Source organism: Eucyclogobius newberryi, unplaced genomic scaffold (genome assembly GCF_026437365.1).
Source record: "Eucyclogobius newberryi isolate DKJ021-1_F unplaced genomic scaffold, fEucNew1.0.hap1 SCAF_5, whole genome shotgun sequence".
NCBI classification, from domain to species: domain Eukaryota; kingdom Metazoa; phylum Chordata; class Actinopteri; order Gobiiformes; family Gobiidae; genus Eucyclogobius; species Eucyclogobius newberryi.
In genome coordinates, this window is record NW_027316167.1 from 10,287,649 (window position 1) to 10,314,355 (window position 26,707).

The window sequence follows — 26,707 nt, forward strand, 5'->3', positions numbered from 1 at the left end:
CAGGAGTATAAATAGAATGTAAAAACTAATATGTTAGGCTACCCCAAATAAATTGTCTGTTTGCTGTAACCCGAGTAAACATTTTTTAAGTGGCTCGGTAGGCAAATTCTTATTTTTTTTACTTTGAAGGCAAAAAAAAAGATCCAAATTTTGTCATTTTTTGAGTCGGAGTGACCACCAGGGGTCAGGCTACAACAGTCAATGACAGAAAACGTCTCTATCAACCCGATCAGGAGACTAAATCTCACGATTTTAAGATATTTTAATCGACCTTTTGTACGCCGCTATCCTTTATTTTGGTAGCTAAGGCGAGCGGGGGGAACATGCGGGGGACACGGGCGCCGCCATGTTTGTTGTGATGATGCTACTGGGCGTGTTTCAATCGCAGAATGCATTTGCGTAAGTCAAATTTCACACCCTGACAGAGAAACACATGTCCTATGGACACTTCAGTGGCGCCGACAGAGGTAAACCAACTTGTCAAAAGCAATATGACAACTCCTACACGAGTACTGTATTGTTACAGACGCATGTGGAGGACTGAAAATGAGGACGCACATGTGTTGCGCGGTGCGTTCTCAGTCCTTTGGGATGAAAGTCAGGTATACCAACGTGATAAAAATATTCAACATGCCGGTTTAGGAAAGTCCGGTCAGTGAGTCGGCCAAATTATTGAAAAATAAAAGATTTTGAAGTTTTTTCAACAAAATGCTGATATTTTTTTTTCAGTCGGCTAGTTTCATAGCGGGTCGGTCGGGTTACGGCAAACAGACATATCATTTTGCCTATTCTTACCCTGAAAATAACTGAATCGCAGTTGTTGAACGTGTTTTAGAGAGTACCTTATTTTTTGTTTTGAGTACCTCATTTTCATAGACCATGATCTCGGTCTTGTCCACAGAGACGTAGCGGTCTTTGTAGCTGCACAGGACTCGACCGTGGGCCTTCTTCATCCAGCCGGACTTTCCCTGGAACCCGGGTCTGGTCTTCGGGGCTGGGTCCTCTTTCTGCAGAGGCAAAGAGGAAGGAAGTCACACACTCACATCACACTTTCAGTTCAGAGTTTCAGGAAAGATGACATAAAACGTTAAAAAGTGTTATGATAGCTTCTTTGCGTGACACGATGCAGTTGATGTCCAAAAAGGAATTAAAGTTGAAAAGGCTAAGGTAGACTTCATTGTTCTTATGTAAAATGTTTCCTTCCCTTGCGCATGTATGGTAATTTAACCAAATGCAAAGATCGTCTATCTAAATTCAAATGCAGTTATAAAGAAAACTGTTTGATACTGTAAACAAGAAGTTCTAGTCTAAAACAAAACTATAAAAATAAAATCCAAGAACAGAAAGTAAAGTAAGTATCACAGGTGAAGTATCAAAACCTTAAAACCACTTGAGAGTAAGTATCAATAGAGAAGATTAGCAACAAAAAAAAGTACTAAATAAAGAGTAAAGTTGCTTCAAAATAATATTACTCAAGTAAAAGTTATCGAAACATCTGATCTATAATTTGAATTTGATGTTAATTAACTTTAACTTGTAAAGGAGAGATACATTTCTTACTTGTAGATCTGCAGTTGGAATTGTAACCACAACTTTTACACAAATAAGAGTACTGCTAGTACACTGTCAAATATATTACTCAAGTAGAAGTAAACGGATGGTGTCACTATTGTTTTAAATGGACCCCCTTGAGTGTAAAAAACAATTTGCTTGATGTTACAAACTGATGTAGCGTTCTCTTTATATGGAATCGTTTACAACAGAACCAGCTTTAAAGTTGTTGTTACTTTGAACAACATAATTTAGGGATCAGCCTCCCCCCGTGGATCCCCATTTGGGATAAATACAGACCAGGAATACTCCATAAGAACTACAATTTTTGCAACACTCTTGCACCCCCCGTCCTGATTAAAGGGTCGGTGTAATCCCTCATTTGTGATCATCTGGACACAATGTAAGCACTGGACGGAGAAGCTAGAATGTATACTTTCCTGATCTAGATTATCCCCGTCCAAAGGGAGGAGTTGTTGCTGGTTCATCCCAAGCACAAAGAAAACAGACTAATGTAGTGTGTTCAACCCAATCTACTGAAGCGCAGAAGACTGCAAGAAGCATTACGTTTGTGGAACCAAACAACCGCCGCTCCAAAGACTATTTCAACACAGAAGGCACTCAAAGTCAGGCACACAATCAGCATCATAAAGCAACAAATCTCTCATTTAAAGACTGTGAAGTGTAGGTTCTAAGCAGACAGAATGAAAAAAAAACACAGGACGACAAAGTCTGAAGAATAAAGTCTGGCGGTAATGCAACACTTGGATGCCAACTGCCATAAAACAACACACACTACGACAGTCTGAGGACTACAAAAAGTCTGAGGAATAAAGTCTGGCGGTAATGCAACAATTGGATGCCAACTGCCATAAAACAACAACAACAACAACAAGACAGTCTGAGGACTACGAAAAGTCTGAGGAATAAAGTCTGGCGGTAATGCAACAATTGGATGCCAACCGCCATAAAACAACAACAACAACATCACAGAAGAAGAAGATTGTACGGACGTCACACCAAACCGCCACTCAGGAATAAAGTCTGGCGGTAATGTAACATTTGGATACCAACCGCCATAAAACACCAAAAAAGAAGAAGAAGAAAGGGATGATTAGAAAGAGGTGGGAAGGAGGCAATTTTTGAGTAAATCACGCCCCTACAGGAAATGTTAATGCTTTTATGACACATATTAAATGAAAAACTGCCATCGTGCACAAAGGAACGCTCTTCTCAACTCTGATATAGTAATATGAGGCTTCCCAAAAAAATATGTCTGTTTGCCGTAACCCGACCGACTTATATATATCAGCAACTTTGTCAAAATTATGCCAATTTTTTTTTCTTCTCTTATATCTCGCCGACTCACTGACCGTTTTTCAAAAAAGTGCTATGTTGAATAATTTTGTATCGCTAGAAATATTTTAAAGCCAAAAATGTTGCGACAACCGTCGAGAAATGTAACCAACACGAACGGAGCACGTCTCATTGACTGTTGAAGCCCGACGCCTGGCGGTCACTGCGGGTCACTGGCAGAATCAATTAAAATGGTGACGACAACAACATGTGTGTTCAGTGTGTCAGTGACAGATCGGTCGAAGCGAGGAAACAGAGTGAGAATTAAGAATAAGTTGATGGTTTTAAGACAGACTAATACGTGGCGTGATGTGCTAGTGGACTTGTAGGTGAAAAAGAGGAGATTGATCGCTATGTGGAGTTAAACCAACAAATTCTTGACGCAACGGGATTCGACAGGAGCTTGAAATATGCAGACTTTGTCATGTAAGATGACCAAGACGTCGAGAATGAGGATTCTACTACAGAGGAGAATGCCATGACGTTGATGATGCAAGCTGCATAAGTTAAAACTCTCCCTGACAAAATTCCAGCCACATCAAAAAAGTTTCCAGGTATTTTTCTTCAAAAAAATCTATCAATATTTAATGTATTAACGTTCACCCTTGTCGTTGTCACTTTATTTTCAAAAGACGTTATTTTATTTTGTTGTTTTGTACATTTACGGTAGCATGTCTCCTGATAAATGATAATATTAACTTAATTTCAAAGGCAAATTATCATTATGGGTGGATTTTATATACGAATTTTGATTTATTTTTTTTTGCCTTAAAAGTTAAAAATAATGAATAAAAAAAATTACCTACCTACCACTCTAAAAATGTTAGTAGGGTTACAGCAAACATACAATTAATTTGGATTTTTTTTTAGGGAGTGTCTGCAGAGCCGCGGCGCGCGGCCGAAACTGCCATGTTATTTTTGTGCCGGCCGCGCGCCGCGGCTCCTGAAACTGCTGCGCTATTTGACCGTGTTTTAGCGCCGTTTTAGACCGCGCCGGGGTAAGGTTAGGGTTAGGGTTAGGGTTAAGGTTAGGGTTAAAGGTGCCATAACATGCTTTTTTTCACGTTTCGTAGTCTATCCTAAGTGTATAATTGATAATAATAAGGGTTGTGCAACACCCTTAACATAATAGTTAAGAAATATCACCCAGACCTTGGACCCCCTCACCAACCCGGAAATGCAAACGGCTTGGTTTGATATTTGCCCCCACCCTTGCGAAGAGCGATCTGGCTCCCCCGCCCAACCCGTGACGTAGGGATGGTGACGCGTGCCTGTGGTTATGACGCGGTCTTGCATCCAATACCCCCCGTCAGTTTGGAGATTCGCGGAAAGGAGATAGTCTGTAATATAGCTAAACACTGCAGGAATCAATCAAAAAAACACTCTGGGGACATATATGATGCACAAATAGCAATGTAAGAAGGTTAAAAGCTCTGAAAAGTCGATTTTGCATGTTATGGGACCTTTAAGGTTAAGGTTAGCCATGAGGCTATAACGGGCTATAAGGGAAATGCCGCGGTCCCTGAAACTGCGCGGCCATTTGACCGCGCCGCGGCTCTCCAGCCACGGCCTTTTTTTTATGCCTTCAAAGTTAATTAAAAAAAAAGAAATGACCTACCCACTTACCCACTTGAAAAATGTTGTGTCGGGTTACAGCAAACATACAATTAATTTGGGGCAGCCTGACCGTATACATAGATAGTAATATAGTCCGTGTGTTTCTGCTGTTTTGTTTCTTGTTGGACAATGACTCTTTGGCCATAAAAGGCAACAAAGAGTAAATAGAGAAGCTGATAATAACAGGCAGGAACTGAAACTGTTGCTCTTCATAAAGGTACAAAGCTGTATTAACCGGTGCATAACTTCTGCATTATTTCACTGAAAGACTGAGCACTTTAACCACACTAAGGTTAAAGATCGCTTTGTTGAACCCATAAAGAAACGTGTCCTCTGCATTAAACTATCCATCAATGCTACCAAGGAAAGGGTTAAATGGAGCTGATATCTTATTATGTTTTTGGAAGATCCTGGAAAATATTATGGAAATCGAACAGAAATATTAAGGTTGAATGGTTTTCCAACATTGCAGCCAGAGGAGCCCATTTAAATCCACTATAGGTTTTAGTTTAAGGTTTTTTAGTATCAGAAAATGTGAAAGGACTGTAAAATAATTAGCTTTCATGCTCTTCCACTCGACCCGTGTGTATCTGTATTTTTTAGTTTTTGCTCAAAATATTGCGTAACAATCTCAGGAGTTGCTCTCGGTCATTCTCCCAAGCTCAATATTCTTGAGCTCCGTCTCATTTGTTGTGAATTCTCTCTTGACTTCCACCAATCAAACGCCCTTGACATCACAACTCAAATTGTTTGTGCCGCTTCCACAATTCCCATTTCTCCGGCTTCCGCTTAGAAAGTCGTATTTACAATTTCTCTGGCACCAATCCAATCCAATCCATGAGAGCGGTATTACATGTGTTTGACAGAGCACAACTCAAGTTTGTTTTTAGACAGGTTTCACTTTACAGCACATTTTCAACATAACAATCCCATTTAGTTCAAAGTCTGTCAAATTAGTTTTTCATATTAAATCCAAAGGTAATGTTTACATTTTACATGCCCATCAGTGTTCTCGCTGGGCTGAGTTTTGAGGATGGCGGTGGGTCACCGGCGTAGGTGTGTGATCATATTGGCTTACCACACTTTTGGGTACCGTGCGAGCGCAGCAGGCGGCGCAAGCGAACAACACCACGACGCCCGCGGAGCGGCGCTCCTTGCCTGCGCCGCCCGAACGCGCGAGCGAGCGCAGCAGCACCCTAAAATGCCTGCAGCGCGCACGGTTATCTTAATACCTAATCTTTTCAGCATGGCGGGGGCCCACGGCAGCATGACGGGCCGCCATGCCAAAAGCCCTCAGCGAGAACACTAGCCCATTACTATGTCGGTCCAGTCTTTGATCGTTGGTCCAGTTTTTGTCATCCATTTAATTGTGAAGGCCCTTTCCCTGCTGCCAAAAGTATATGCTCCAAATGTATCAATTTACAGTGTCCACGGCAGGAGTTTTGAGGCCCAAATACATAGATCTGAAATCGTGTGGGATGGCAATGACTGCAGTGCTTTGTTGTTCTCATTTCAATATTTATGAGCAACAGGACAGTTCCAAACCCCATGATTTTATAGATAAGGGTCCAGATACAGTATAAAGTATTTGCCTAGCGTGCATGTTATAAGTTGGTGGGGGAAACCGGCGTAGTGCCCAGAGGAAAAGTGTGTCAGAGCAACCATAATAACACAACTCTGACAAATGATTTCAAAAATATTTCATGCACTGTTGGTGAATGAATTCTTTTGACCCATACAACCCTCGAAAGTCAAACATTGTGCCGTGTAATTGCAGCTCATATCTTCTTTGAGGAGTCACTAAATCTGTCTTTTTCAGGTGTCAGCAACTTTCCCAGCCTTTGTTTTACTTGGAGTCATTTCCACAGGATACAGTGTTTTAGGTGGGAGGTCATCGCTGTGTTTTCACTTTCTCTGTTAAAGGGACCACATCGACGTTTTATAAAATGCACCAAGTTCAAAAGTGAGGAAGACACTGTTTTTGCTTTGCTTTTGAACACACTGTCCATCTCTGACACAATACTGTTCAAATGTACTGAAGCTGTAAACTGACAAGGACATCACCAAGGACACCACCAGAGTATTTATTTTGCTTTCAATCAGAAAAATATTTTCCATAATATTCTGTCTTCTATTCAACTGATGGCATACAGTTGTGAGCAGAGGAGGAAGCATAAATAGTACACGATAAGATAGTAAAATTGTGCAAAAACAATTGAGATAGGGCTGACAGTAAAATGTCATTTGAGACACATCCTTTGCTCTGGAGAGAGACAGGGTTGACAGATTTTCAGAGAACAACTGAACTGAACTGAACTGAACAAAAAGCAAAACAACAAACCAGCCCAAAACAGGTGACCCATCAAGCCCCACAAAAATATGTAGATAAAATAAGCACTTTAATTTGACTGTATTTTGGTCATTATTGAGTCACTATCAAGAAAAACTTGGAAAGAGACTTCAGACAAACAACAGACAAAGTCCAAAACAAGGGCGTTTCTAACTGGCCTGGGGTGGTCAGAGGCTGCCTGTGCCCCCTCAATCAGAAGGGCTGAGGCAGTATGTTGTAAAAATATTTTTTGTAGTGGAAAATTACATTAATATTTATCGTTCTCATTATTTAAAATAACACAAAAAAATGCAATGTTAAAGTCTTAACAATATCGCCTAAAAGACTCACTTTGCCTCACTTGGCCAGGCCCTGGTGACTCACTTGGGCCGCCCTAGTGAACAAACTCTGGACACGCCCCTGGAAGATTCACATAGTGTTAAAGTCTTGTTCAATATTCATCTCAATTAATCAAGTTAAATCCATAACACGGATTTAACATGGACTAAATAAGGTTTAAAGCATAACTTGTAACAAAATAAAACCAAACAATTACTAAACCAAGACTAAACAATGTCTAAACCAGGACTAATCAGAAATTAATGCGACACCAGGGCACCACAACAAAGTCATGACTGAATGAACGCAATTAAGAGTCAGTGTTGTAGCATACAGTACGGCACAAGAAGCACTAATCTAATGTTATGGCCGAGTTTAGAGTAATTTGTCCTATTATGACCGATTCTTCCACCTCTCTCGGTTTGTAGAATTTGTTGAACATTAAAGCATGGCTCATATTTGCAACTTGAAACTACCGTGATAGGAACTCCACTCAGGAGTGGAGACAGGAAGTCCCTTTTGAGCTCACGCACAGACCAAAACCCTAAGGCCATATATCTAATGACAATAATACAGCATCAACCTATCATTTCCTATAGGCCTATAATATCTATGCACACAGGAACCAAGCGGGACGCTCTGGTTTTTGTGACTGTGTCTTCTGCCTCTTGTGTATTGAACGTTTGCAAATACCAGATTCAGTAGTTACTATTGTAGTGTGTGTAAAGATAATTTGATTCATCAGAGTTTGAATTTGTAAGTGCCGCAGATATTCCTTTGTGCTTTATATGATTTTGTGGCTCTACCATACAAAGCTCTGCGCAAAAACCGTGTTGCGAATGTTGAAATACTATATCTTGTGTTATTAAAGCAGGCGTGGTTTTAAAGAGGAAGGGAGCAGTCTGGTACTCGTTCCTCTCTCTCTCTCTCGCATGTGTTTCTGATCCACATCTGGGACGAGGGCAACATCTGGATCTCATTCATTTTGACCTGAACTCATCGCGGGCCCAGTGCAGTTCACTCAATGTGTCCAATTTAACCCGTTCAAGCGGCGCTCACAATGACACAAATGAGGTGTTCCACCACAATGTTGAGATGCAATGGGGTCAATGTAAATAAGAAAAAGTACAACATTATTATTACTATGTTGAAGATACAATTAGATGAATGTAAAAAAGATCAGGCAAAGGTTAAACAAAAAATAAAGTAAAAAAAGTGCTAAATTGAGGACATAACAGCATTACTACAATTCATGGCAGTGGTGGAAGAAGTATTACATTTTGTACCAAAGTAAAAGTATTGATGTACCTGAAGAAAGTTTAATTATTATTATTTATGTATTTATTTTTAATTAAAAGTGCAGATTTTTCAGTCTAGGTAAAACATTTTTTGTAAACCTATACATTTGACTTAAGGACAGTACTTTTACTTTTGTACGTCGTTACTTTTCCCCACTGCAACTAGTAGGCTAAAACTGCAGTTAGCAGTTAAGCACAAAAATCAAATGGTGACCTCATTCCTGTGACAACCTGCCATTTTGGTCAAATCAACATATCGTTCCATGGCTTTCTCTTGGATGTGCTTGATTATGTTTGTAAGTATAGCAGAAAACGTGAATGGACCATAACATTTACCACAAAAGTGAAAAAACATCACTTTATACTTTTCATCAGATGTTTTCTCTTTTTCAGCTCATTTTATCTGCTTTATTTCCAATTTTCCATATTAACAGAACACACATTGCGAATATATACATTCTTTGATATATTTCACACCTTTATGTATTGTGAGAACATCAAAATTGTGATTAAATTATGATATTCATTGTTTAATCTACTATAGTAAGTGTCTAATGGTATTTCTATAGTGAAACATAGCACCATGATGTGTTTTATTAGATTCATTAGACATTCAAATCCTTTTTATTCATCAACAATAACATTACAACAAAAAGGTGATTCCTTGATGCAGATTCAAACTTCCTGTTCTACGTTTGTCTTTGTTTCCTTCATCGGTAACTAAATATATTTCCACCATAGCGTGAAGAGACACATTTGAACAGAGAGGCGTCGGCCGCACATAACGTAAACATGAAGTCACAGACATTTGAAAACGAACATGGACTTCATTAACGGCAACGTGTTACAAAATATGAGACTGAATGAGTGTCACAAACTGAGTGAACTCTTTCTGCTGTTTTTATGAATATTGGAACGATTGAATCAATGACCTCTGGTTTGGGTAATGTATTCATGTTGAAACTAAACTATGGGCTTTAGAAGGGCACAACACTCACACTGATCTGAATCTTCTGGCATTTACACTGCATAAACACGTGTAAACCGTGAATTAGACCTGGACAGGGGACGGTATCGATCATCATGGACGAAATCATTGCGATTACAAATAATTCTCTGTGGTTAATGACAAATATCGCAATTTTACAAAATGAATCCCAATAAACTTATCATTTTAAACAATATAACTGTTTATTGTCCCATCCCTAACCTGGACAAGACCTTTACTAGACCAGCCAGGGCTAGAACAGAACCAAACCAGTTCACATCAGGACTAAACTGGGCTCAAACCAAGTTTTAACGCATTTGATTCGAGGGGAAGTGAAACAACATATTGTGGCAAAGCAGTGACCTAGTTGCTAAAAAAGGACAAATTCACCCAAGCTGCCAATATTTTAAACTTTTATACAGTGTCTATAGAAAACACATCATGAAAGACACTGAACAAATCTACTTCCAGTGCACAGACTTCACCAAAACATCATTAGAGTTAAGATTTTACTAAAACCTATTTTTCCCAGTTTAACCATTTTGGGGATGTTATCATTTTAGTTGCTAGAAAGTCTCAGGTTTGACTCTCAGGCTTTTCTGTGTGGAGTTTTCATGTTTTTCCCAGTGTTTGGGTGGGTTTCCTCCGAGTTCCGGTTTCCCCCCACAGTAGAATCCTCCAGCTCCAGTCCTGACCAGTGTGATAAATGTTACAGACGTTTCAGTTTTGTCAGTTTAAAGACATGTTTTAACACATTTTATATTTGCAGTGTTTCGTGTAGGGGAATATAATATCAATACATTTCAACTTATGTTATATGCAACATTTTGAGGACTTTTTCCCACTCAAAGATATAACAATTAGTTTTAAACTGTTAATCATAATGGCAACGGCCTTCATTTGTCATCAGTTTGAATCCACCCACAATAGAATTAGGTCTAAAGTTGTGTGTGCAGTTTGTGTTTTATTTCTCGTCTGATCATCCCTTTTCCTCTGTCAAACATGCTGGTGTAATGCTAATTTGTGTGATAAACGAGTAGCCTGTTATCTCCCCTGGCCCAAGAAGACCTTTCACCACACAAAAGAAGAACAGAACAGCATATTTCTAAGACTGTGTACCGTAAATAGACAAGAATTAAAAAAAAAAAAAAAGCTAGAGTTGCAAAAGTGCACTTTCTCAACTCGGCACAAAGTGGAAAACAATCTATTTTTGCAACACTTTGTCATCTTGGGAGCGTGGGCACAAAATGTAGAGACAAACAAGTCATCGGCTGAATCAGGTGAGTCAGAAGAACAATGTTTACGTCAATGAGACACGTGTCAACTCGGATCCATATGAGGCTTAATGTACTCGGATACAACCCTCAGTACTTGAAGAGATTGTGTAAATGATCCATGATGTTTGTCTTTTTTGTCTGATCTTTGATGTCGTCTCATTCCTCCGTTTTCTGCTTTGTGTTCAATGAGACAAGAGCTGTTAATTACCAAAAACAAAAGAGAAATAAACTCGTTTCAACCTGATTACATTAGGTTGACGGTCCTTAAAGCAGAAATAATCAGTTCGAAATATTTGTTCTTCATACTATTCTATAATGATGTAATGTAATTTCATTTTATGTTACTTAAGTGGAATAGTGTTTAGTCAAGGTTTTAGAAAATGAACTGATATTTTTCAACCCAAAATTATAATACTTTCTTTATTTTACTATGTGGTTTAAACTACTTTTGATAAAGCTTAAAATCACTCTAAAACTATTCAAGAAAGGTAAAATTTTGTCCTGAGATTTCTTAAGCGATACTTAGTATCTTTAGTTTTAGTATCGATCAGTAGGTTTTGTGTCCATTCTATCTTTTAACTAAAAAAATAATGGAAAAATAATAAATCATTCTTGATACTTGGAGCAAATGTATTAGCTTTTTTCTCATATTGATTGATCTATGATTTTTTTTCATATTGTCTTAAAAACTAGTAGAATTGGCTTTCAATGTTAAATTTCTAAACATAAACGGTTATGAACTCTGCTCCAAATAGATTAATGCTAGATTAATGTGCAAAACATCTCCAGGGAGACAAACAATCCTCCACATAGTACTTTAAAAAACTCGACTTTAAAATCCTGTGCTTCATATTCCACTTCACACCACGTTTCACAAGCTTTAGGTCTGTCCAATTTACACCAGAACAAGACTAAACCCAGACAAAACCCAGACCAAACCATATCAGATTTCTTGGCCCAGAAGGAGGGGACGAGGGGACTCTGAGACATTGTCCATTTGCTAATTTCCCGTGAACATTGTTCAATCTGTTTCTTCACCTGCTTCAACTGCTGGTTTGATACAGGGTGTTACAAATATAAACTGAACTGAACTGAACTGAAAGAAGACTTAAATGAACAACATGGACTAAAGACATAAAAGCACCATGACAACAAATGTACTCCCATGTGTGTTTATGCAGCCAAACATTGCATACCTATAATACCCACAGTATATTGCTTCATACCAGGGATATTGTGGTTCTGGGTGAGGAGGTGTGGGGGAGTCATCTAGTTTGGTCATTCACCCTTTTACATTTACACTTTTCTCCGTGAACATGAGGCCGCTTGTCGTAAAATAAACAACATTTTGTAGCTTGGCACCTGCAGAACAAGGTTTAAATGCTCCTAAAGCCAGTCCACTGCCCGCTGTCTGCGCCCGAAGACAGAAGAAGAAAAGGGAGGTTGAGCCGACACTTTACAGGAGCGCTCAGAGAAGTGCCTTTCTGTGGGGAAAAGGAGCGATGTGCAGTTTGTGCAGGTTTCTAAATGGAAAAAAGTACAACGTATCCAGGAATGTAATTATAAAGCAACAGTGATCAATTAGTTCATAGCCTCGCCTTTAAATAGCTCCACATATGGGCATTTTAGGAGTTTATTGAACACAAATGAAAGTTGCGCTGCTGCTTAGGGATCATCTCAAAATGGGTTCAAGCTGAAAAGACTTAATATTTTTCATGGGGGGTGGGGGTGGGGTGGGGGGGTGGGGGGGCTTCAATACATCATTGTGGCAGTAATTGTTTTGAAATGCTAAAAAACGCATTAGGCCAACATTAGGCGGCGAGTGCGTGCGCGGAGCAACTTACCAAAGGATGTTCAGGGATGTTCACTAGAGGTGAGCAGGGTCTATCAAGATACTATCGTTTTATCAATGCGTAAAATTTTATGTGAAGCCAGTCTTAAGTCTTTTGGGGGGGAGGGGGTCCAGAGAGAGACGAAAAAAATTAAGTCTTTTCAGCTTCAACCCATTTTGAGATGATCCCTTAGGAAGATGTGCACTCGCTGGACGGCCCATTTTACCAGCACCTGCTCTGCTCCAAGAAAATAAAAGCAGAGAAAAGAGGTTGGCCCGCTTGTCCGCACGTAATTCTGCTGTCTGGACATACACGTTGGTAGGGACGGTCGGCTCAACATTACGTTACGCCTGTGCTTCATAAGTGAATGTGTGGTTGGGTGTTTGACATTTGAGATTGAGATTGTGGTTCCTGCTGAATCTGTCGTTATTAGTCCCGGATTAACATGTGTAATGCGTCTGTTTGCTCTGTCTGGTGTGTTTCAGTACCAGCTGTGCACCACTTATCTCCTCAATACTGCATTTGTCATCTCTCCAGTGCCCATTATCTGCAGCTTCGGCCACTACATGCCAACGTGAATCAGCCTTTTATGGCGTGGACCTCTCACTCGACGGAGGTTTATGCAGTGACGCGTTCAGTGACCCGCCGAGAGAGGAGGAAGACAGACCGTCGCATTATGAGTCACGCGGCGGAACAATTAGGCCTGTATGTGTGATGGCTGCTCCGCTCGCTGCTCTTCACGGCACAATACGGTTATGTATGTGCTCGCAGAGACACTCGGGGGCTCCGCCGGGGGAAACATGGACTCTGTGTGTGTTTGGGGCCTTGTTATCGGCAGGAGATAATGTATGATGATGTCAAATCTAATCTGCAACAATATGACGTTTTGTAAAGTGATTCAGTTCAGTTTAATGACTGCACTTCTCCCGAAGAGCTTGAATGATTAACTAACATCAGAGCGAAATGGAAATGGTTTAAGACTTTGTAACAAAGCAATAAACAACTATTTAAAATTTCTAGGGTAGAAATGTCAGTTAAGATTTTATAGATTCAAATTATATTTGAGCAACACAAAAAGGATAAGTTGTGATAAAATATGTAATATATTGTAGATAAAATGAAAAACTAGAGCTCGGTCCATATTTCTGTGAGTATTTGTCCAGTAAAACCTAAAAATCAGGTTTTTGGCTTCATGAAAATGTTAAGAGTTTATCATAATCTCCAATTTTGTGATATTCTGAGTTTAATTCAAGTTTCTCCATAAAAACACATTGTTCCACATAACTTTTGCCTCCATTCAGGAATTTAGACTGTTTTTGTGTAGACACTTTTAAAAGGGTCATTGTGAGTGAGAGACAGGTGGATTTAAAACAGTGAACTGGACCGAGACGGCTACATGTAAAAACGCAACAAAAACGCAACAAAAATAGTTCTCAACTCGTACTCTTAAAGGAGACGTAAGAGCTTTAAGATCTGTTATAACCTCATCATTAACTCACTTTCATTTACAGTTATTCATGTGCCTCTCTCAGCACAGATCACCTTTTGCCTCATCTCTGAAAATATCCAAGCTGCAAATCAGAGTTTTTAGACAATTATTGGCTCATTTTCATGCTAATATGTCTTCTGAGGGATCACCAACTTAGCCATGAAAATGAACCCACACGTTATACATGAGATGTTTAGTTTTTTAACACATCATATATAGTATTTACACAGATCAATAAAAGGGTTTGCAGTGCAGATGAACTTTGTTCTGCACTGCAAACCCTTTTATTCTATTTTATCTACCCCAATACTATAACACAGTCAATTGTATAACATAATTCACCTGAAGTGTGACATACTATATAATGCAGTATTCCTCAATATTCTTTAACAGTTCCCCATATGTCTGTGGTGTAGCAAAACAAACAGCTCTAACTTGTGTTTGTGTCATGTACGTTAAATCACAATTTAACGATTATTCACGATTATTGAGACTAACAACAGTGAAATCTTTAATTTTCTTTCATTCCCGTGGTCTGACATGTGACTGTTTGTGACCGGCTTTACAAAACTGAACTTTCTGAAAGATAAAATAAAGTTAAATGTGACAATAACAGACAGATAAAAAAGTTCTTTACTATTTTTGGGCTATAAACTGAACAGAAGTTTAAGAATGTATAAGTATTGAGATTCTGATTCTGACTTTATAATCAATACCATTTTTAATACAATGCTGAAGCAACAACCAAACTTTTTACAAAGCCACTTACACTATAATTATACATAAATATAAGATAAACTGTCTTTTGTAAAAGATAAAACGTGTAGGTAGATGCTGAACTAATACCACTTTAACCAGAGCCAATTATAATAGTATAAACTTTTCAATTGGGATGTCAGGATTTCAAATTTAAGTGAAATGAGAATAAACGTTGCAATTATTAACATCACGACCAAAACATCAACAAATCCTAAATGTTCTTCCTTCTTCTTTTCTTAAACACATTACCCCTGCTCAATATGTGATCTCCTTTATGAATCTGAATGATCAATATGACATAAACAGTGAGATAAAAAACACTTTACATTTAGGTTTACTTTTTTGAGGAAAAGGTGAGCAGAAAAAACTTAATTTTGCTGATTGATTATATTTTTTTAGTCTCTTGAACCTAATAATCTTGATATCTCTACTTTTAAGGTTTACATTACAGAGGCTACTTAAAGTCTATATGATATGACACATTAGACTGCACTGTAAAACAAAGGGAACGTGATTACATTTAATTACTTATTTTTACCAAACATTTTCCTTGTTTTTCTCAAGTTAGGCAATTTTTATGACATTTATAAAGTCACTTCCTGGTTTGACATGAGCAGCAGATATGACATAGGCGGAGGTAATTACACTACTGTTACTTAGCAACCAGATTGTAAACAAGGGCCAAAAGTCCATTTAAATCATACAATGGTTTGACAAATAATTACACCTGATAGCACGTTTATTTTGTTAAACGATTGTTTGAACTGTCATAAAAAGGTGTAAGTTGTGTGCAAACTTTCTCTGCATTTTTTAATGGAATGGCACTTTTTGATGACATCACAGAGGTGGAGGTGTTTTGTTGTAGGGTAAAACAACACATACTTTGGGTGATGAATCTTTAATTCCATTACAGTGGGTGGCAGTAGTCTAAAGAATGAAGTCTAAAGAATCAAGTTTAAAGAATCAAGTCTAAAGAATGAAGTCTAAAGAATCAAGTTTAAAGAATCAAGTCTAAAGAATCAAGTCTAAAGAATCAAGTTTAAAGAATGAAGTCTAAAGAATGAAGTCTAAAGAATCAAGTTTAAAGAATCAAGTCTAAAGAATCAAGTCTAAAGAATCAAGTTTAAAGAATGAAGTCTAAAGAATCAAGTCTAAAGAATCAAGTCTAAAGAATCAAGTTTAAAGAATGAAGTCTAAAGAATCAAGTCTAAAGAATCAAGTCTAAAAAATCAAGTTTAAAGAATCAAGTTTAAAGAATCAAGTCTAAAGAATGAAGTCTAGCGGTAATGTAACACTTGGATACCGACCACCATAAAACACAGAAGAAGAAGAAGAAGAAGAAGAAGAAGAAGAAGAAGAAGAAGAAGAAGAAGAAGAAGAAGAAGAAGAAGAAGAAGAAGAAGAAGAAGAAGAAGAAGAAGAAGAAGAAGAAGAAGAAGAAGAAGAAGAAGAAGAAGAAGAAGAAGAAGAAGAAGAAGAAGAAGAAGAAGAAGAAGAAGAAGAAGAAGAAGAAGAAGAAGAAGAAGAAGAAGAAGAAGAAGAAGAAGAAGAAGAAGAAGAAGAATGCATATTTTCAGTTGGCTGTCAACCGCTATTAAAAGTAACAACAACAACTCTAATTCCAATAATTTTCTACATTTATTTGTCAAATTGTCTTCACAAACTGCATCTTGACTGATGGAAAGCTATAATATTTTGTTCTACCACAAGGACTAACACACTAAACAACGTCATAATTAGAAAAATATGGGTTTACATACATACACTTTTGAACTTTCCAGCTCTTCTGCCCACACCAGCGCCTTATTGAATGTGGACATAGAAACTTTACCATTTCCCATAAAAATCCCTCTGACTAGAATGCGCCGACGTCATGGCTCTGCGCTTCTCATTTTGGGTGAATCACCTCCAAAAATGTGTCTGCATTAGTGACGGCAGCACCAGATGCACTAACACAGCTGCTCCACGAGGTAAACCGTCCACATTATTTACAACAGTCCAAAAGCTTCGGTGAGACTTGCCTAATGACTTAAAATAACATCTGATTCTCCGCTGTTTTTGGTTCTGGGATTTTTTGTCTGTGTGGATGAGGTCACACAGTCATTTTGCAAGTCCATCCACAGTTAATGAACAACGGTTCTATGTAGGGATGTGTACCGGTACGCAGGACCGGATCGGACTTGTAAAAACGTTTCGGTTCAGGTCCAAAAAAAACGAAACCCCAGTGATTCGGTTCTGGGCTCATAAAATCTAGCACTCACATACCATATGCTTTTCGTTCTAGAATCTAGACCATCTTAAACCTTCCATAGATCGGAAAAGACGTAAACACTGACATCGCTGTCAATGGCGCAACCGTAGCGACGCACGCGTAGGGGCACAAGTTGAAGCTGGCGAAATTAGTTTAAAGACGCGAGAGACGCGAGAGAGGCGGCAGCCTGTAAGATCGCTGGCTTTATTTGAACGATTTTAAGCCGCTGCGTGCGTCGCCGCTTGTGCCGCTCCGTGAGTTAGTTTAAGACGCTTATTAAAGGATTTGGTTTGGGTGTAAATATTGTAACTTCTCGCTCAGGTTAGTAATGCTGGTTTAGTGCTCACAAGTTGTCACTTTATTTCACTTTGCAACAACTTGTAACTAATATGCATGGATCTATTATATTAGCAATATGTAATGACCTGGACTCCACACAATAACAATGCATCAACAACAGTGTGAAAGGAACATTTAACCAGATAATGCTTAACATTAGGGTCGCTACAATATGAATGAAATAACTGTATTATGTTGTGGTGTGATGCATTTATTTCAGTGGGTTAATGTGCAATATACATATTTATACATCTAAGTAAATAATAAGTCAAAGTAATATTGTTTAATTGCTGGATTCATTAATTGGAGCTTATATGTTGTAATAGTATTTTGTATTCTACAGTTGTTAAATATGGGCTGGTGTTTAATGCTGTTAATATGATGTATTTAAAATATTTTTATATTCTATTTTTGATACTGCTAAGTTGATTGATTTATAGTAGTTCTAGTTGACTTTTATGCTAGTTTTTGAAGGTTTTTACCTGACTTTGATGCCAATGGATCTGCAAAATTGAAGAGTGGAAATGTATCTAAAGACATTAAACTTCAAGTGTGGGTGGACCCCCTTCAAGTGTGGGGGCCAGCCCACTCAAACCAGTAATACACGTGACAAACATAGTTTCAGCTGAAACAGCTGCCCCAATACCAATACCAATACTATACTGTGTTTGATAGTCATCCTTGTTCAAGTGTCTTCAACTTAATTGCGTTGCTTGTGTTATGCTGGTTTTACATTATGCAAATATGGAATGGGTTTGAACCTAAACCTAAACCTTAGGATTCGAATCAAGACCTGAACCTGAACGTGGGTTTAGGTATGCATCCATACTTCTATGTGATGAAATAATATATATAAGCCCTACTTCATCATCCCACTCCTTTTCAAACTGTTGATGAATGAAACTGCATCAACACAAAATATAGATCCAAAACATAATCTGTTATTGCTTTGTCTGGAAGTTAGATTGGTTGGATTAAAGTAGGTTTAATTTTAAAAATGTAATGTGTTGATTTTTGATTACGTGTTTCTATTGTGCTGTTCTTTAAAGTATTGTGTGTTTTCTCACGTTCATCATTGTACATTTGGTCCATCGTAAATGGCTCAGTAATAGAAACAGCTCCATGGAAACGGTCAGGGGGCGGAAATCTCTCTGCTGATTCAATAGGAAATGCAACTTTATACATTTCCTGGTGAATCGTGTCTTTTTAAAAAAAAAGTAAAAGTAATTCAATTCAAGTCAACACTGAGTCTTTGGAGGTTCTGGACCTGGCCTTACCTCAGAAAAATAAACCGATTGTTGTATCGATTGTTGTATTGTACCGACTATAGATGTAAAAATTCAGCATTTAGCATGTAAAAACTTAGCATTTAGCCCGCACGCTAGCTAACATTAACATTCTTGGATAACTTTACAAATTAAGGCTGTTTGAGCATTTTATTCTTGGATTAACCCTTGTACAATATAACTCCGTTTGCTCTTGTAATTATTGAACAGGGTGATTAAACTTCAGCATTAAATTAATGCATTGCCCCTCCCACAGTGGTCCGTTAATGGGCGTGTCCTGAACTGCAGAACTAAGCCCCGCCTCTTCACAGTGACATGTCAGCGTAACAAGCAGCAGACTGTCATTTCTGTTTTTTTTTTAATTGTGGCTTTGTGAAATTTAAGAACCCTACCAGTGTCACTCGGAGTCTTCATTTTTCAAATATTCCAAAACAGGAATGTGGGCGGGGATAGGGGGTAGGTGAAAACTGGAATTTTCTGAGCACTTAAACCTCAGTTGCAGGACGATAAAATATTCAAACGTACATGAATCAATCAAAATACAACTTTAAGTAATTAGTATAAAGGCATTATACTTCATATCTGTGGAGAGGAGACTGCTCGCAGTAAGAAGGTGGATTTCAAGATATTGAAAGCTTTCTGTAACTTCCCTGAAAAGGTAGCCACCCACAGTCCTGCAGGTTCCCTTTTCTGCTGAACCGTCTTCCTCAAACTGAATTTCAAGCAAGTTTAATAGTACTCATTTGAAGTTTTGATACCAGATAAGAAGCCGAGTGTAACTATACAGAAGGGATTTAGAAGCCCTGTGTTTAGGCTTGCACTTTATCACTTTATCACTAACAAAGTAAACATTATGAGATGTAGTCAAACCTTTCTTTAAGATTTTGAACTTGAATTCTTGCTCTGTTTGTTATTTTCTTTGGAAAAGGCCAAAGACAAAATGTTTTTGATCAAATAGTTATATCCTAACTGTAAATACAGCCCTACAATTAGAAATACTACGTACTATAACATTTTAAATCAGTAATAAAAGTGTGGTAAAAGGTTTTAGTAGAAGTACTGCGGTGGTGATAGTACTTGGAAGTGAACTTGCTCTTACTTTTATTTCTAAATAAACCCCATTATTTAGCTTCAAAGTGTATATATTTAATTTCATGTTGTAAACATTTCTTGTTCATGAATTTTTTTGTGAGCGCCTTGAATTTTAAGATGTGTTAAAGTAGTAGGCACATTTACTGGTCATAGCATCATATTTTATTATAGCGTATATTTAATAGGGTTGTCAAAAATTATAAACTAATCGACACTAAAACTAGTATCGAAACTAACTACTTAAAATATCGATAGAAAAAATCACTAACTAGACAAAATTTGACCTTTTGTGAACCAATATAAGACCACAGTGTTCAATACTGAAAGTACTATCATTTTGAGTTGAAAATGTCAGTCAATTGTGAATTTTAACTAATCAATGTAATTAATTGTAGATTGGGTATAGATCATATCTCTTCTCAATCTAAATCGAGTTTGATATTTTAGTATCGTGACATATTACACAAAAAACGTTCATACCACAGAAAATAAAGGATTATCTTATCTTAAAACAATTATGAAATCTTTTATCACAACAGTATAAGTATATTTGCTACTTTTTTGTTGAGTTAACTTTTTTACAGCCTAAACAAGCAGTAAACAATACATTAAAATAATTTAGGCAAATGATTAACCTAGTGGAAAAAGAGCATGTTATTAACTGCCAATAGACACTACTGCGAACATAATAAAGTTCTAACTGCTTTAAATTCCCAACAAGCAGCTCAATCGCCCTGTTAGTCTGTTAGTCTGTCCTCCTCCCAGTGTGGCCCAATAAAACGCACTTCAGACGCTTGTTTACGGGCGATAAACCAACACCGAAATGACAACGGGGGCCAAATGAACTTAAAACAAGACTTATCTTTAGCTGAACGCGCCATTAACCCCAACAGACACCTCGTAAATCCTTATATAACACGATTTTTAAAGGGAGTTTGTTTTTGCGCCGTCGCCCAATGCGCCAGAGAGCAATAAAGATGCTGGAGGACTGACAGCTGGGCAGGTGCTTGGTGCCAAAATAGTCTTTTACGCGTGACTTTGGGCGTCTAAAAGTGTCTAAAAGTGTGCAAATGCCACTTTTAAAAACGTCCTCGGATGTAATTAACACACAGACAACGAAAGCATGTTAGTGGCTACATTAACGCCACTTTTTTGTAACATAAACTTGCTGTATAAAATAAACGTTTTCATTTGGTGCACGACTCCCGTTTGTTTTTGGCTCGGACGACACTACTCACATCTTCCATGATAAAGTCCGTTATGTGGGGCTGGATTCACTCGACGTCGCCGCTCTCTCACGCTCCTATCCCGGCTCTAGACTCGTCGCTTGTCCGCTGCTGGCTGACGGGCGCTGGACGCATCTCCAAAAGAAAACAAGTCCACCCAAAAATGAATGCGTAAATGAGGAAGTTTTTCAGTTCGTGACACGGGCTGACGCGCCTCCTGTGTCTATTTCCCTCAAATGGCCCAATTCTGAAAAAGTTTGAAGACAAAAAAAAAAAAAGTTTGGTTTCCGGTTTGTATTTCGGTGTTGACTAAACGGCGACACGACGCCCCGCGATGAGCGCGTGTCCGCGGGTGAGAGCGGCAGCGGGAGCCGGTGCAAACGTGGACGAGAGAGAGACTGTTTCTGTTTGCAACGCGCTAAAGTGTGATTCCGTTCGGTCACGGAGAGTTTGCAGCCGCTGATGCATCTCCTCCTCCTCCTCCTCCTCCTCCTCCTCACAGCGGACTCTCCTCTTATTACAGACGGGGCCACCGGCAGATGGCGCTATTTAGGCTATATCGATCCCGTTTAAAAGTGATAACAAATACGTTCTACATTGATATGATTTTTGTGAATGTTTTTTCTTAAAACAAAGTCCTGGTCACATCTAAATATCCACTGAGAAGTCTTAAGTTTTGGTCCATTTTATCAAGTTAAATGTCAAGTCAAAAGTCCAAGTCATGACCTGGAAGTCCACATCTCTGCTATTATGTATGTATAAGTAAGTGATCAGCTAAAATGTTCTAAAAATAAATGATCATAAACAGTGTATAACAGTGTAACATTAGAAAGATTTACAGAAATGTTGATTCCACACATTTTTGTTCTTTTCCCCTACAGATATATTACATATAAACAATGTTGAGGCTATAAAATAGTATTTTCCATCATTTGAGATGCAAACAGGAGAAAAACAGTGTAATTTAGGTGAATTGTGGTGATTTGCTCAGTGTTGCATTGTGTAGAGTGGAGTGAGAGAGAGAGACCAGATGCTAGAGAATATTTTTGTAGAAGGATGTGTACGTTGAGTTTAATATTGTTCATACTTGATACGGTTTTATGTTGTACTTCTTTACTCTCTGGCCTCTGTGGATGGTCCTCAAACATGATCTCCAGAATCATCTTATTATAGTCTATATGTATTTATTATGTACAAATATGTATTTTATATGTTAAACTTTAAATGTTGACTTATTGTACAGGGAGACAAATCAACCTTATTTTATATAATTATTATTTCCTGGACATTGCATTTATCAAGATGTTGTTGTTGTTATCAAGAGATTCAACTTGTGGAAAAAGAAGCGGAACCTTTATTGTGAGTTTCTTGAAACCCGGACATTACCGCGGATGGACCAGTGCAACTTTGTTATGGGAACGGACTCGCGTCTTTCTCTCACAACATGTTAATTACTGAGTTTTAGCTATTTTATTCATTAACAGGCCTCGTTAGACTTATGATGCTATCCGGTGAAACATGTCTGAAGTCGCTTTAGAAGAAATCTCGGTTTTGTCATCGATTTACTGCGGAGAGGGAGAGTTTGAGCTCCTGCAACAATCTGGTCAGCTCATTTCTGTGGACATTAAACCATGAACAAACAAGCTATGTAAAATATTATTTATTTAAGATTAAATATCACTTGGGGAAAAAATAGGTCCGCTTTGCATTAAAAAAAAACTTTACTTGTCATAGACTATAAAAAACTGCAATCAATGGAAAATATGTAAGTATTGTAATTGAGTCCTATAATAGCTCTATCGAATAGCCCTACTTGAATAAACGACTTCAAGTTTGAAGCTAAAATTAGGAGTGGGGGATATTGACTACAATTAACATCTTGAATTTTTTTTGTATTATCTTCACAAGGCATCAAGAATGTGCTCAAATGTGACGACAAATAGCTCGTTTCAGGTTCAAGTTCAGTGCAAAGCTTGAATGGACCGTAATAACCACAAAAGCACAGAAATATGTCATATCCTTGTTTGGGAGAAAACACGAGACGTTTCTGTCTTTTTTTTTTAGCTAAATTTGATATAGACAATAAAGGACACTCAATATTCTAATTTAGCATATTTCCAACACAAAAGTTGGGCTTATTCTTGATACATCTCCGTCCTCTAACAAGGCTCATGATATAGCATAATTATCATCTGTATTTAATATTTTATGATTGCATTGATCTAATAGCAGTGTGTTTCCTTACCTTCTCTTCTCTCACAGCAGCTGGAGTGACGCTGCAGATCACGTCATCTGTGCTGGGACGACAGGACGTGACTCTGTTATTTAACCTGTCCCTGTCGTACCCCAAGAGCCCCCCGGACATCTCCGTCTCCTCCTCTGTTCTGTCCCGAACCCAGTGTCAGGATATCAGACACAAACTGCTACAACAGGCGGCCGCTTTACCTCCTGAAGCAATGGTCCATCAGCTGGTAGAAAGCTTCCATGTGAGTTTTGCAAAACCCACCTGCACACAGACGAAATATGCTAAACGATAATATTGATACTACATTATGCCACTCTCGCAGAATGAACCCTTTCCTAAATGAACGACCCCATAAAAACATGAGTTGCAGTTTTATTAATTGGTTGTTTTCAGATTCTAGAATGTGACAATCATAACCTCAGACGGGGGGCAAAAGCCAGAATCCCCTATTGAATATTTGCATGAAATATCTAAAAGATAAACTCACAAACGTTTAATCTGATGATTTCAGTTGTGATAAGACTAGGGATGCATACCTAAACCCACGTTCAGGTTCAGGTCCTCATTCGAATCCAGAGATTTAGGACCTGAACCATGCCATATTTGCATAATTTAATACCAGCATAACACAAGCAACTTGGCTAAATTAAGTTGAAGACACTTGAACAAGGACGACTATCAAACACAAGGCTTAACTGCAGAGTGAAATAAACTCAACTTGGTTTATTCACTGTTTATTAACAGAAGTTACAACTTACAAATCACAAGCTACTAGCTAGCTAACACATATTCATGTGTTTTACTTGAGGAACAACTTCTGAACAAGAGCAAGTTGAGTATTGGTATTGGGGCAGCTGTTTCAGCTGATACTATGTTTGTCACGCGTGTTACTGGTTTGACTGGGCTGTTCCCCACACTTGAAGGGGGTCCACCCACACTTTAAGTTTAATGCCTTTAGATACATTTCCACTCTTTAATTTTACACCAGACCATATTTAACAACTGTAGAATACAAAATACTGTGACAAAATATAAGTTCCAATTAATGAATCCAGCAATTAAACAATATTACTTTGACTTAGTATTTACTTAGATGTATAAATATGTATATTGCACATTAACCCACCTAAATAAATGCCAAATGCGTCACACCACAACATAACACAGTTATTTCATTCATATTGTAGCGACCCTAATGTTAAGCATTATCTGGTTAAATGTTCCTTTCACACTGTTGTTGATGCATTGTTATTGTGTGGAGTCCAGGTCATTACATATTGCTAATATAATAGATCCATGCATATTAGTTACAAGTTGTGTGTGTGTGTGTGTGTGTGTGTTAGTGTGTGTGTGTGTTAGTGTGTGTGTGTGTTAGTGTGTGTGTGTGTGTGTTAGTGTGTGTGTGTGTGTGTGTTAGTGTGTGTGTGTGTGTGTGTGTGTATGTGTGTGTGTGTGTGTATGTGTGTGTTAGTGTGTGTGTGTGTGTATGTGTGTGTGTGTGTGTGCCCACTCTGGGGCGGAGCTGGTGTGTCTCTGGGGCGGAGCTAAGAGCAGGCTCAGGAGACAAGGTGATTTTTTATGTTCCTGTTCCATCGGCCAACAGTAACCAACTCTGTTCGAGAAATAAAGTGACAACTTGTGAGCACTAAACCAACATTCATTACTAACCTGAGCGAGAAATTACAATATTTTTACACCCAGACCAAAGCACAACCCGCTCCTTTAACAAGCCAACACCATCCATGGAAGGTTACAGATGGTTTAGATTCTAGAATGAAAAGGATATGGTATGTGAGAACTAGATTTGTTATGAGTCCAGAACTGAATCACCGGGGTTTCGTTTTTTTTGGACCTGAACCGAAAAGTTTTTACAAGTCCGGATCCGGTCCTGCGTACCGGTACACATCCCTAGATAAGACGCATTAACTTCTAACTTCTTATATCATAACAAAAAAACTGCCTTTTAATAGTATTCATTTGAGCTGCTCGCCATCTGTATTTAATATTGGCCTAGAGTTATGTACCTTAGTGAACAAAGACTTTACTCATAGTGAACAAATAGTTTATTAAGAATGATTCGGGCTTAGTAACTACATAATTAAATGGTGTTAAGAGTGTTAATACATTTGGTACCAAGCCAAGGTTATTAAAAGGGTAGTTTTTATAAAGTCTCCTTGCCTTTTACTAGGTTGTAGCTCAAGTGCTAATTTTCACCACCCTGGGCAGCTGATGTAATAAAGTCCCACAGAGGGGAGAGGGAACATGCAAACATTTGCCAACCCGGGAATTGATCCCACGACCTGTTTCCTATAACCGCTGAGGCTACAGTGCCGATATCATACAATTTATTTTTCTACCTTGCGATCATACTACAATAATACAGAAACATGATTATTTATGTGTAATTTGTTTGTATTGTGATGTGAATGCATATTTTCCTGTTCTGTAAAGTACTTTGAATTACTCTATGTATGAATTGTGTTCTACAAATGAATGTGCCTGGCCTTGAAGTCTTGCCCAAAGCAGGACACAACTCTATTTGTTTTCTTCTTCTATTTTTACACACACGTGAATAGATGCGGATTATCCCAGACAAATAATACATTTAATAAACCAATCTCCTCCTTCTGAATCCCAGTAACTTTATCTGTAACTGGTCTGTTTTTCCACAATTCCTCTCCCAGAACTTAGACGTGTCAGAGGCCAATTCCGGATCAGAGTCGGAGGTGAGACCGGACCAAGACCAGGAGCAGTGGGTCTCAGTTCTGTCCCTGGACCACATCAGATCCAGAAACCGTTACGTCTCTCTCCTCGAGCGATGGAGCAAACAGCTGCAGCTCAATGGGAGGTTATTACTGGGCCGGAACATTCTGGTTTTACTGCAAGGAAACAGAGCCAGCATCAAGGTAAATATTTAAATCAAACAAACCTAAAGTCACATTCTCTTCCTGTATCAAATAGGGATCATCAAAGAAAACCTGTTTTTTCCCAGAGTATTTGGATTGAACTATGACATTCATGGATTTTGTTCATTGTAAACCACAACATTGATCTGAAACAGCTTAATAAATAATATAAACAGTTTCATTACCTTCCTGTTGAACAGCAGAACTGATAAGATCCTCTTCACTGTGATATTTCACCGAAACAAGCAGCAGATTTCATTTACCAATACTTGTTTTTATTGCTGAAAATTAGCTACCTGACAGCTACATTTTTGTACCCTACATGTATCACTTGGAGTCTGAATTTGTTTAAGCACACTGCAGTAAACAGAGATAAGGGGTGGGTGAAAATGGACATTTTCTCAGCAATGAAACTTGAAACAAATGCAGAACAATACAAGATCACTCAAAATACAACAAGTACAATAATTATGAAAGAACACCATTATAACATGAATAAAAGCTCTTAAAAGAACATAGTAATAATA

General features: G+C 38.2%; 2 protein-coding genes across 2 annotated transcripts in view; one reads left to right on the top strand and one right to left on the bottom strand.

Moving 5' to 3' along the window:
* The window catches only part of plekho2 (pleckstrin homology domain containing, family O member 2), a 39,508-nt gene extending 18,045 nt beyond the window's left edge, over positions 1-21,463 (bottom strand). Inside the window, exons 1-2 of the mRNA XM_072464909.1 lie at positions 21,042-21,463; positions 864-1,007 (exon numbers count right to left, since the gene is read on the bottom strand). Of these exons, the coding sequence (XP_072321010.1) occupies positions 864-1,007; positions 21,042-21,050 (153 nt within the window). The 5' untranslated portion in view covers positions 21,051-21,463. The remainder of the gene's footprint in view (positions 1-863; positions 1,008-21,041) is intronic.
* A 974-nt stretch (positions 21,464-22,437) lies between these two features.
* rwdd3 (RWD domain containing 3) lies at positions 22,438-26,194 on the top strand. The gene is made up of 3 exons (XM_072464918.1): positions 22,438-22,632; positions 23,292-23,515; positions 25,959-26,194. The coding sequence occupies exons 1-3, from the start codon at positions 22,548-22,550 to the stop codon at positions 26,190-26,192; spliced, it is 543 nt and encodes a 180-aa protein (XP_072321019.1). The 5' UTR covers positions 22,438-22,547; the 3' UTR covers positions 26,193-26,194.
* The last annotated feature ends 513 nt before the right edge of the window (positions 26,195-26,707 follow it).

Coding starts and splice junctions, on each gene's coding strand:
- rwdd3 (XM_072464918.1), top strand. CDS start 22,548: ATGTCTGAAGTCGCTTTAGAAGAAATCTCGGTTTTGTCATCGATTTAC. Junction 22,633..23,291: donor TGAGCTCCTGCAACAATCTG/GTCAGCTCATTT, acceptor CTTCTCTCACAG/CAGCTGGAGTGACGCTGCAG. Junction 23,516..25,958: donor AGCTGGTAGAAAGCTTCCAT/GTGAGTTTTGCA, acceptor TTCCTCTCCCAG/AACTTAGACGTGTCAGAGGC.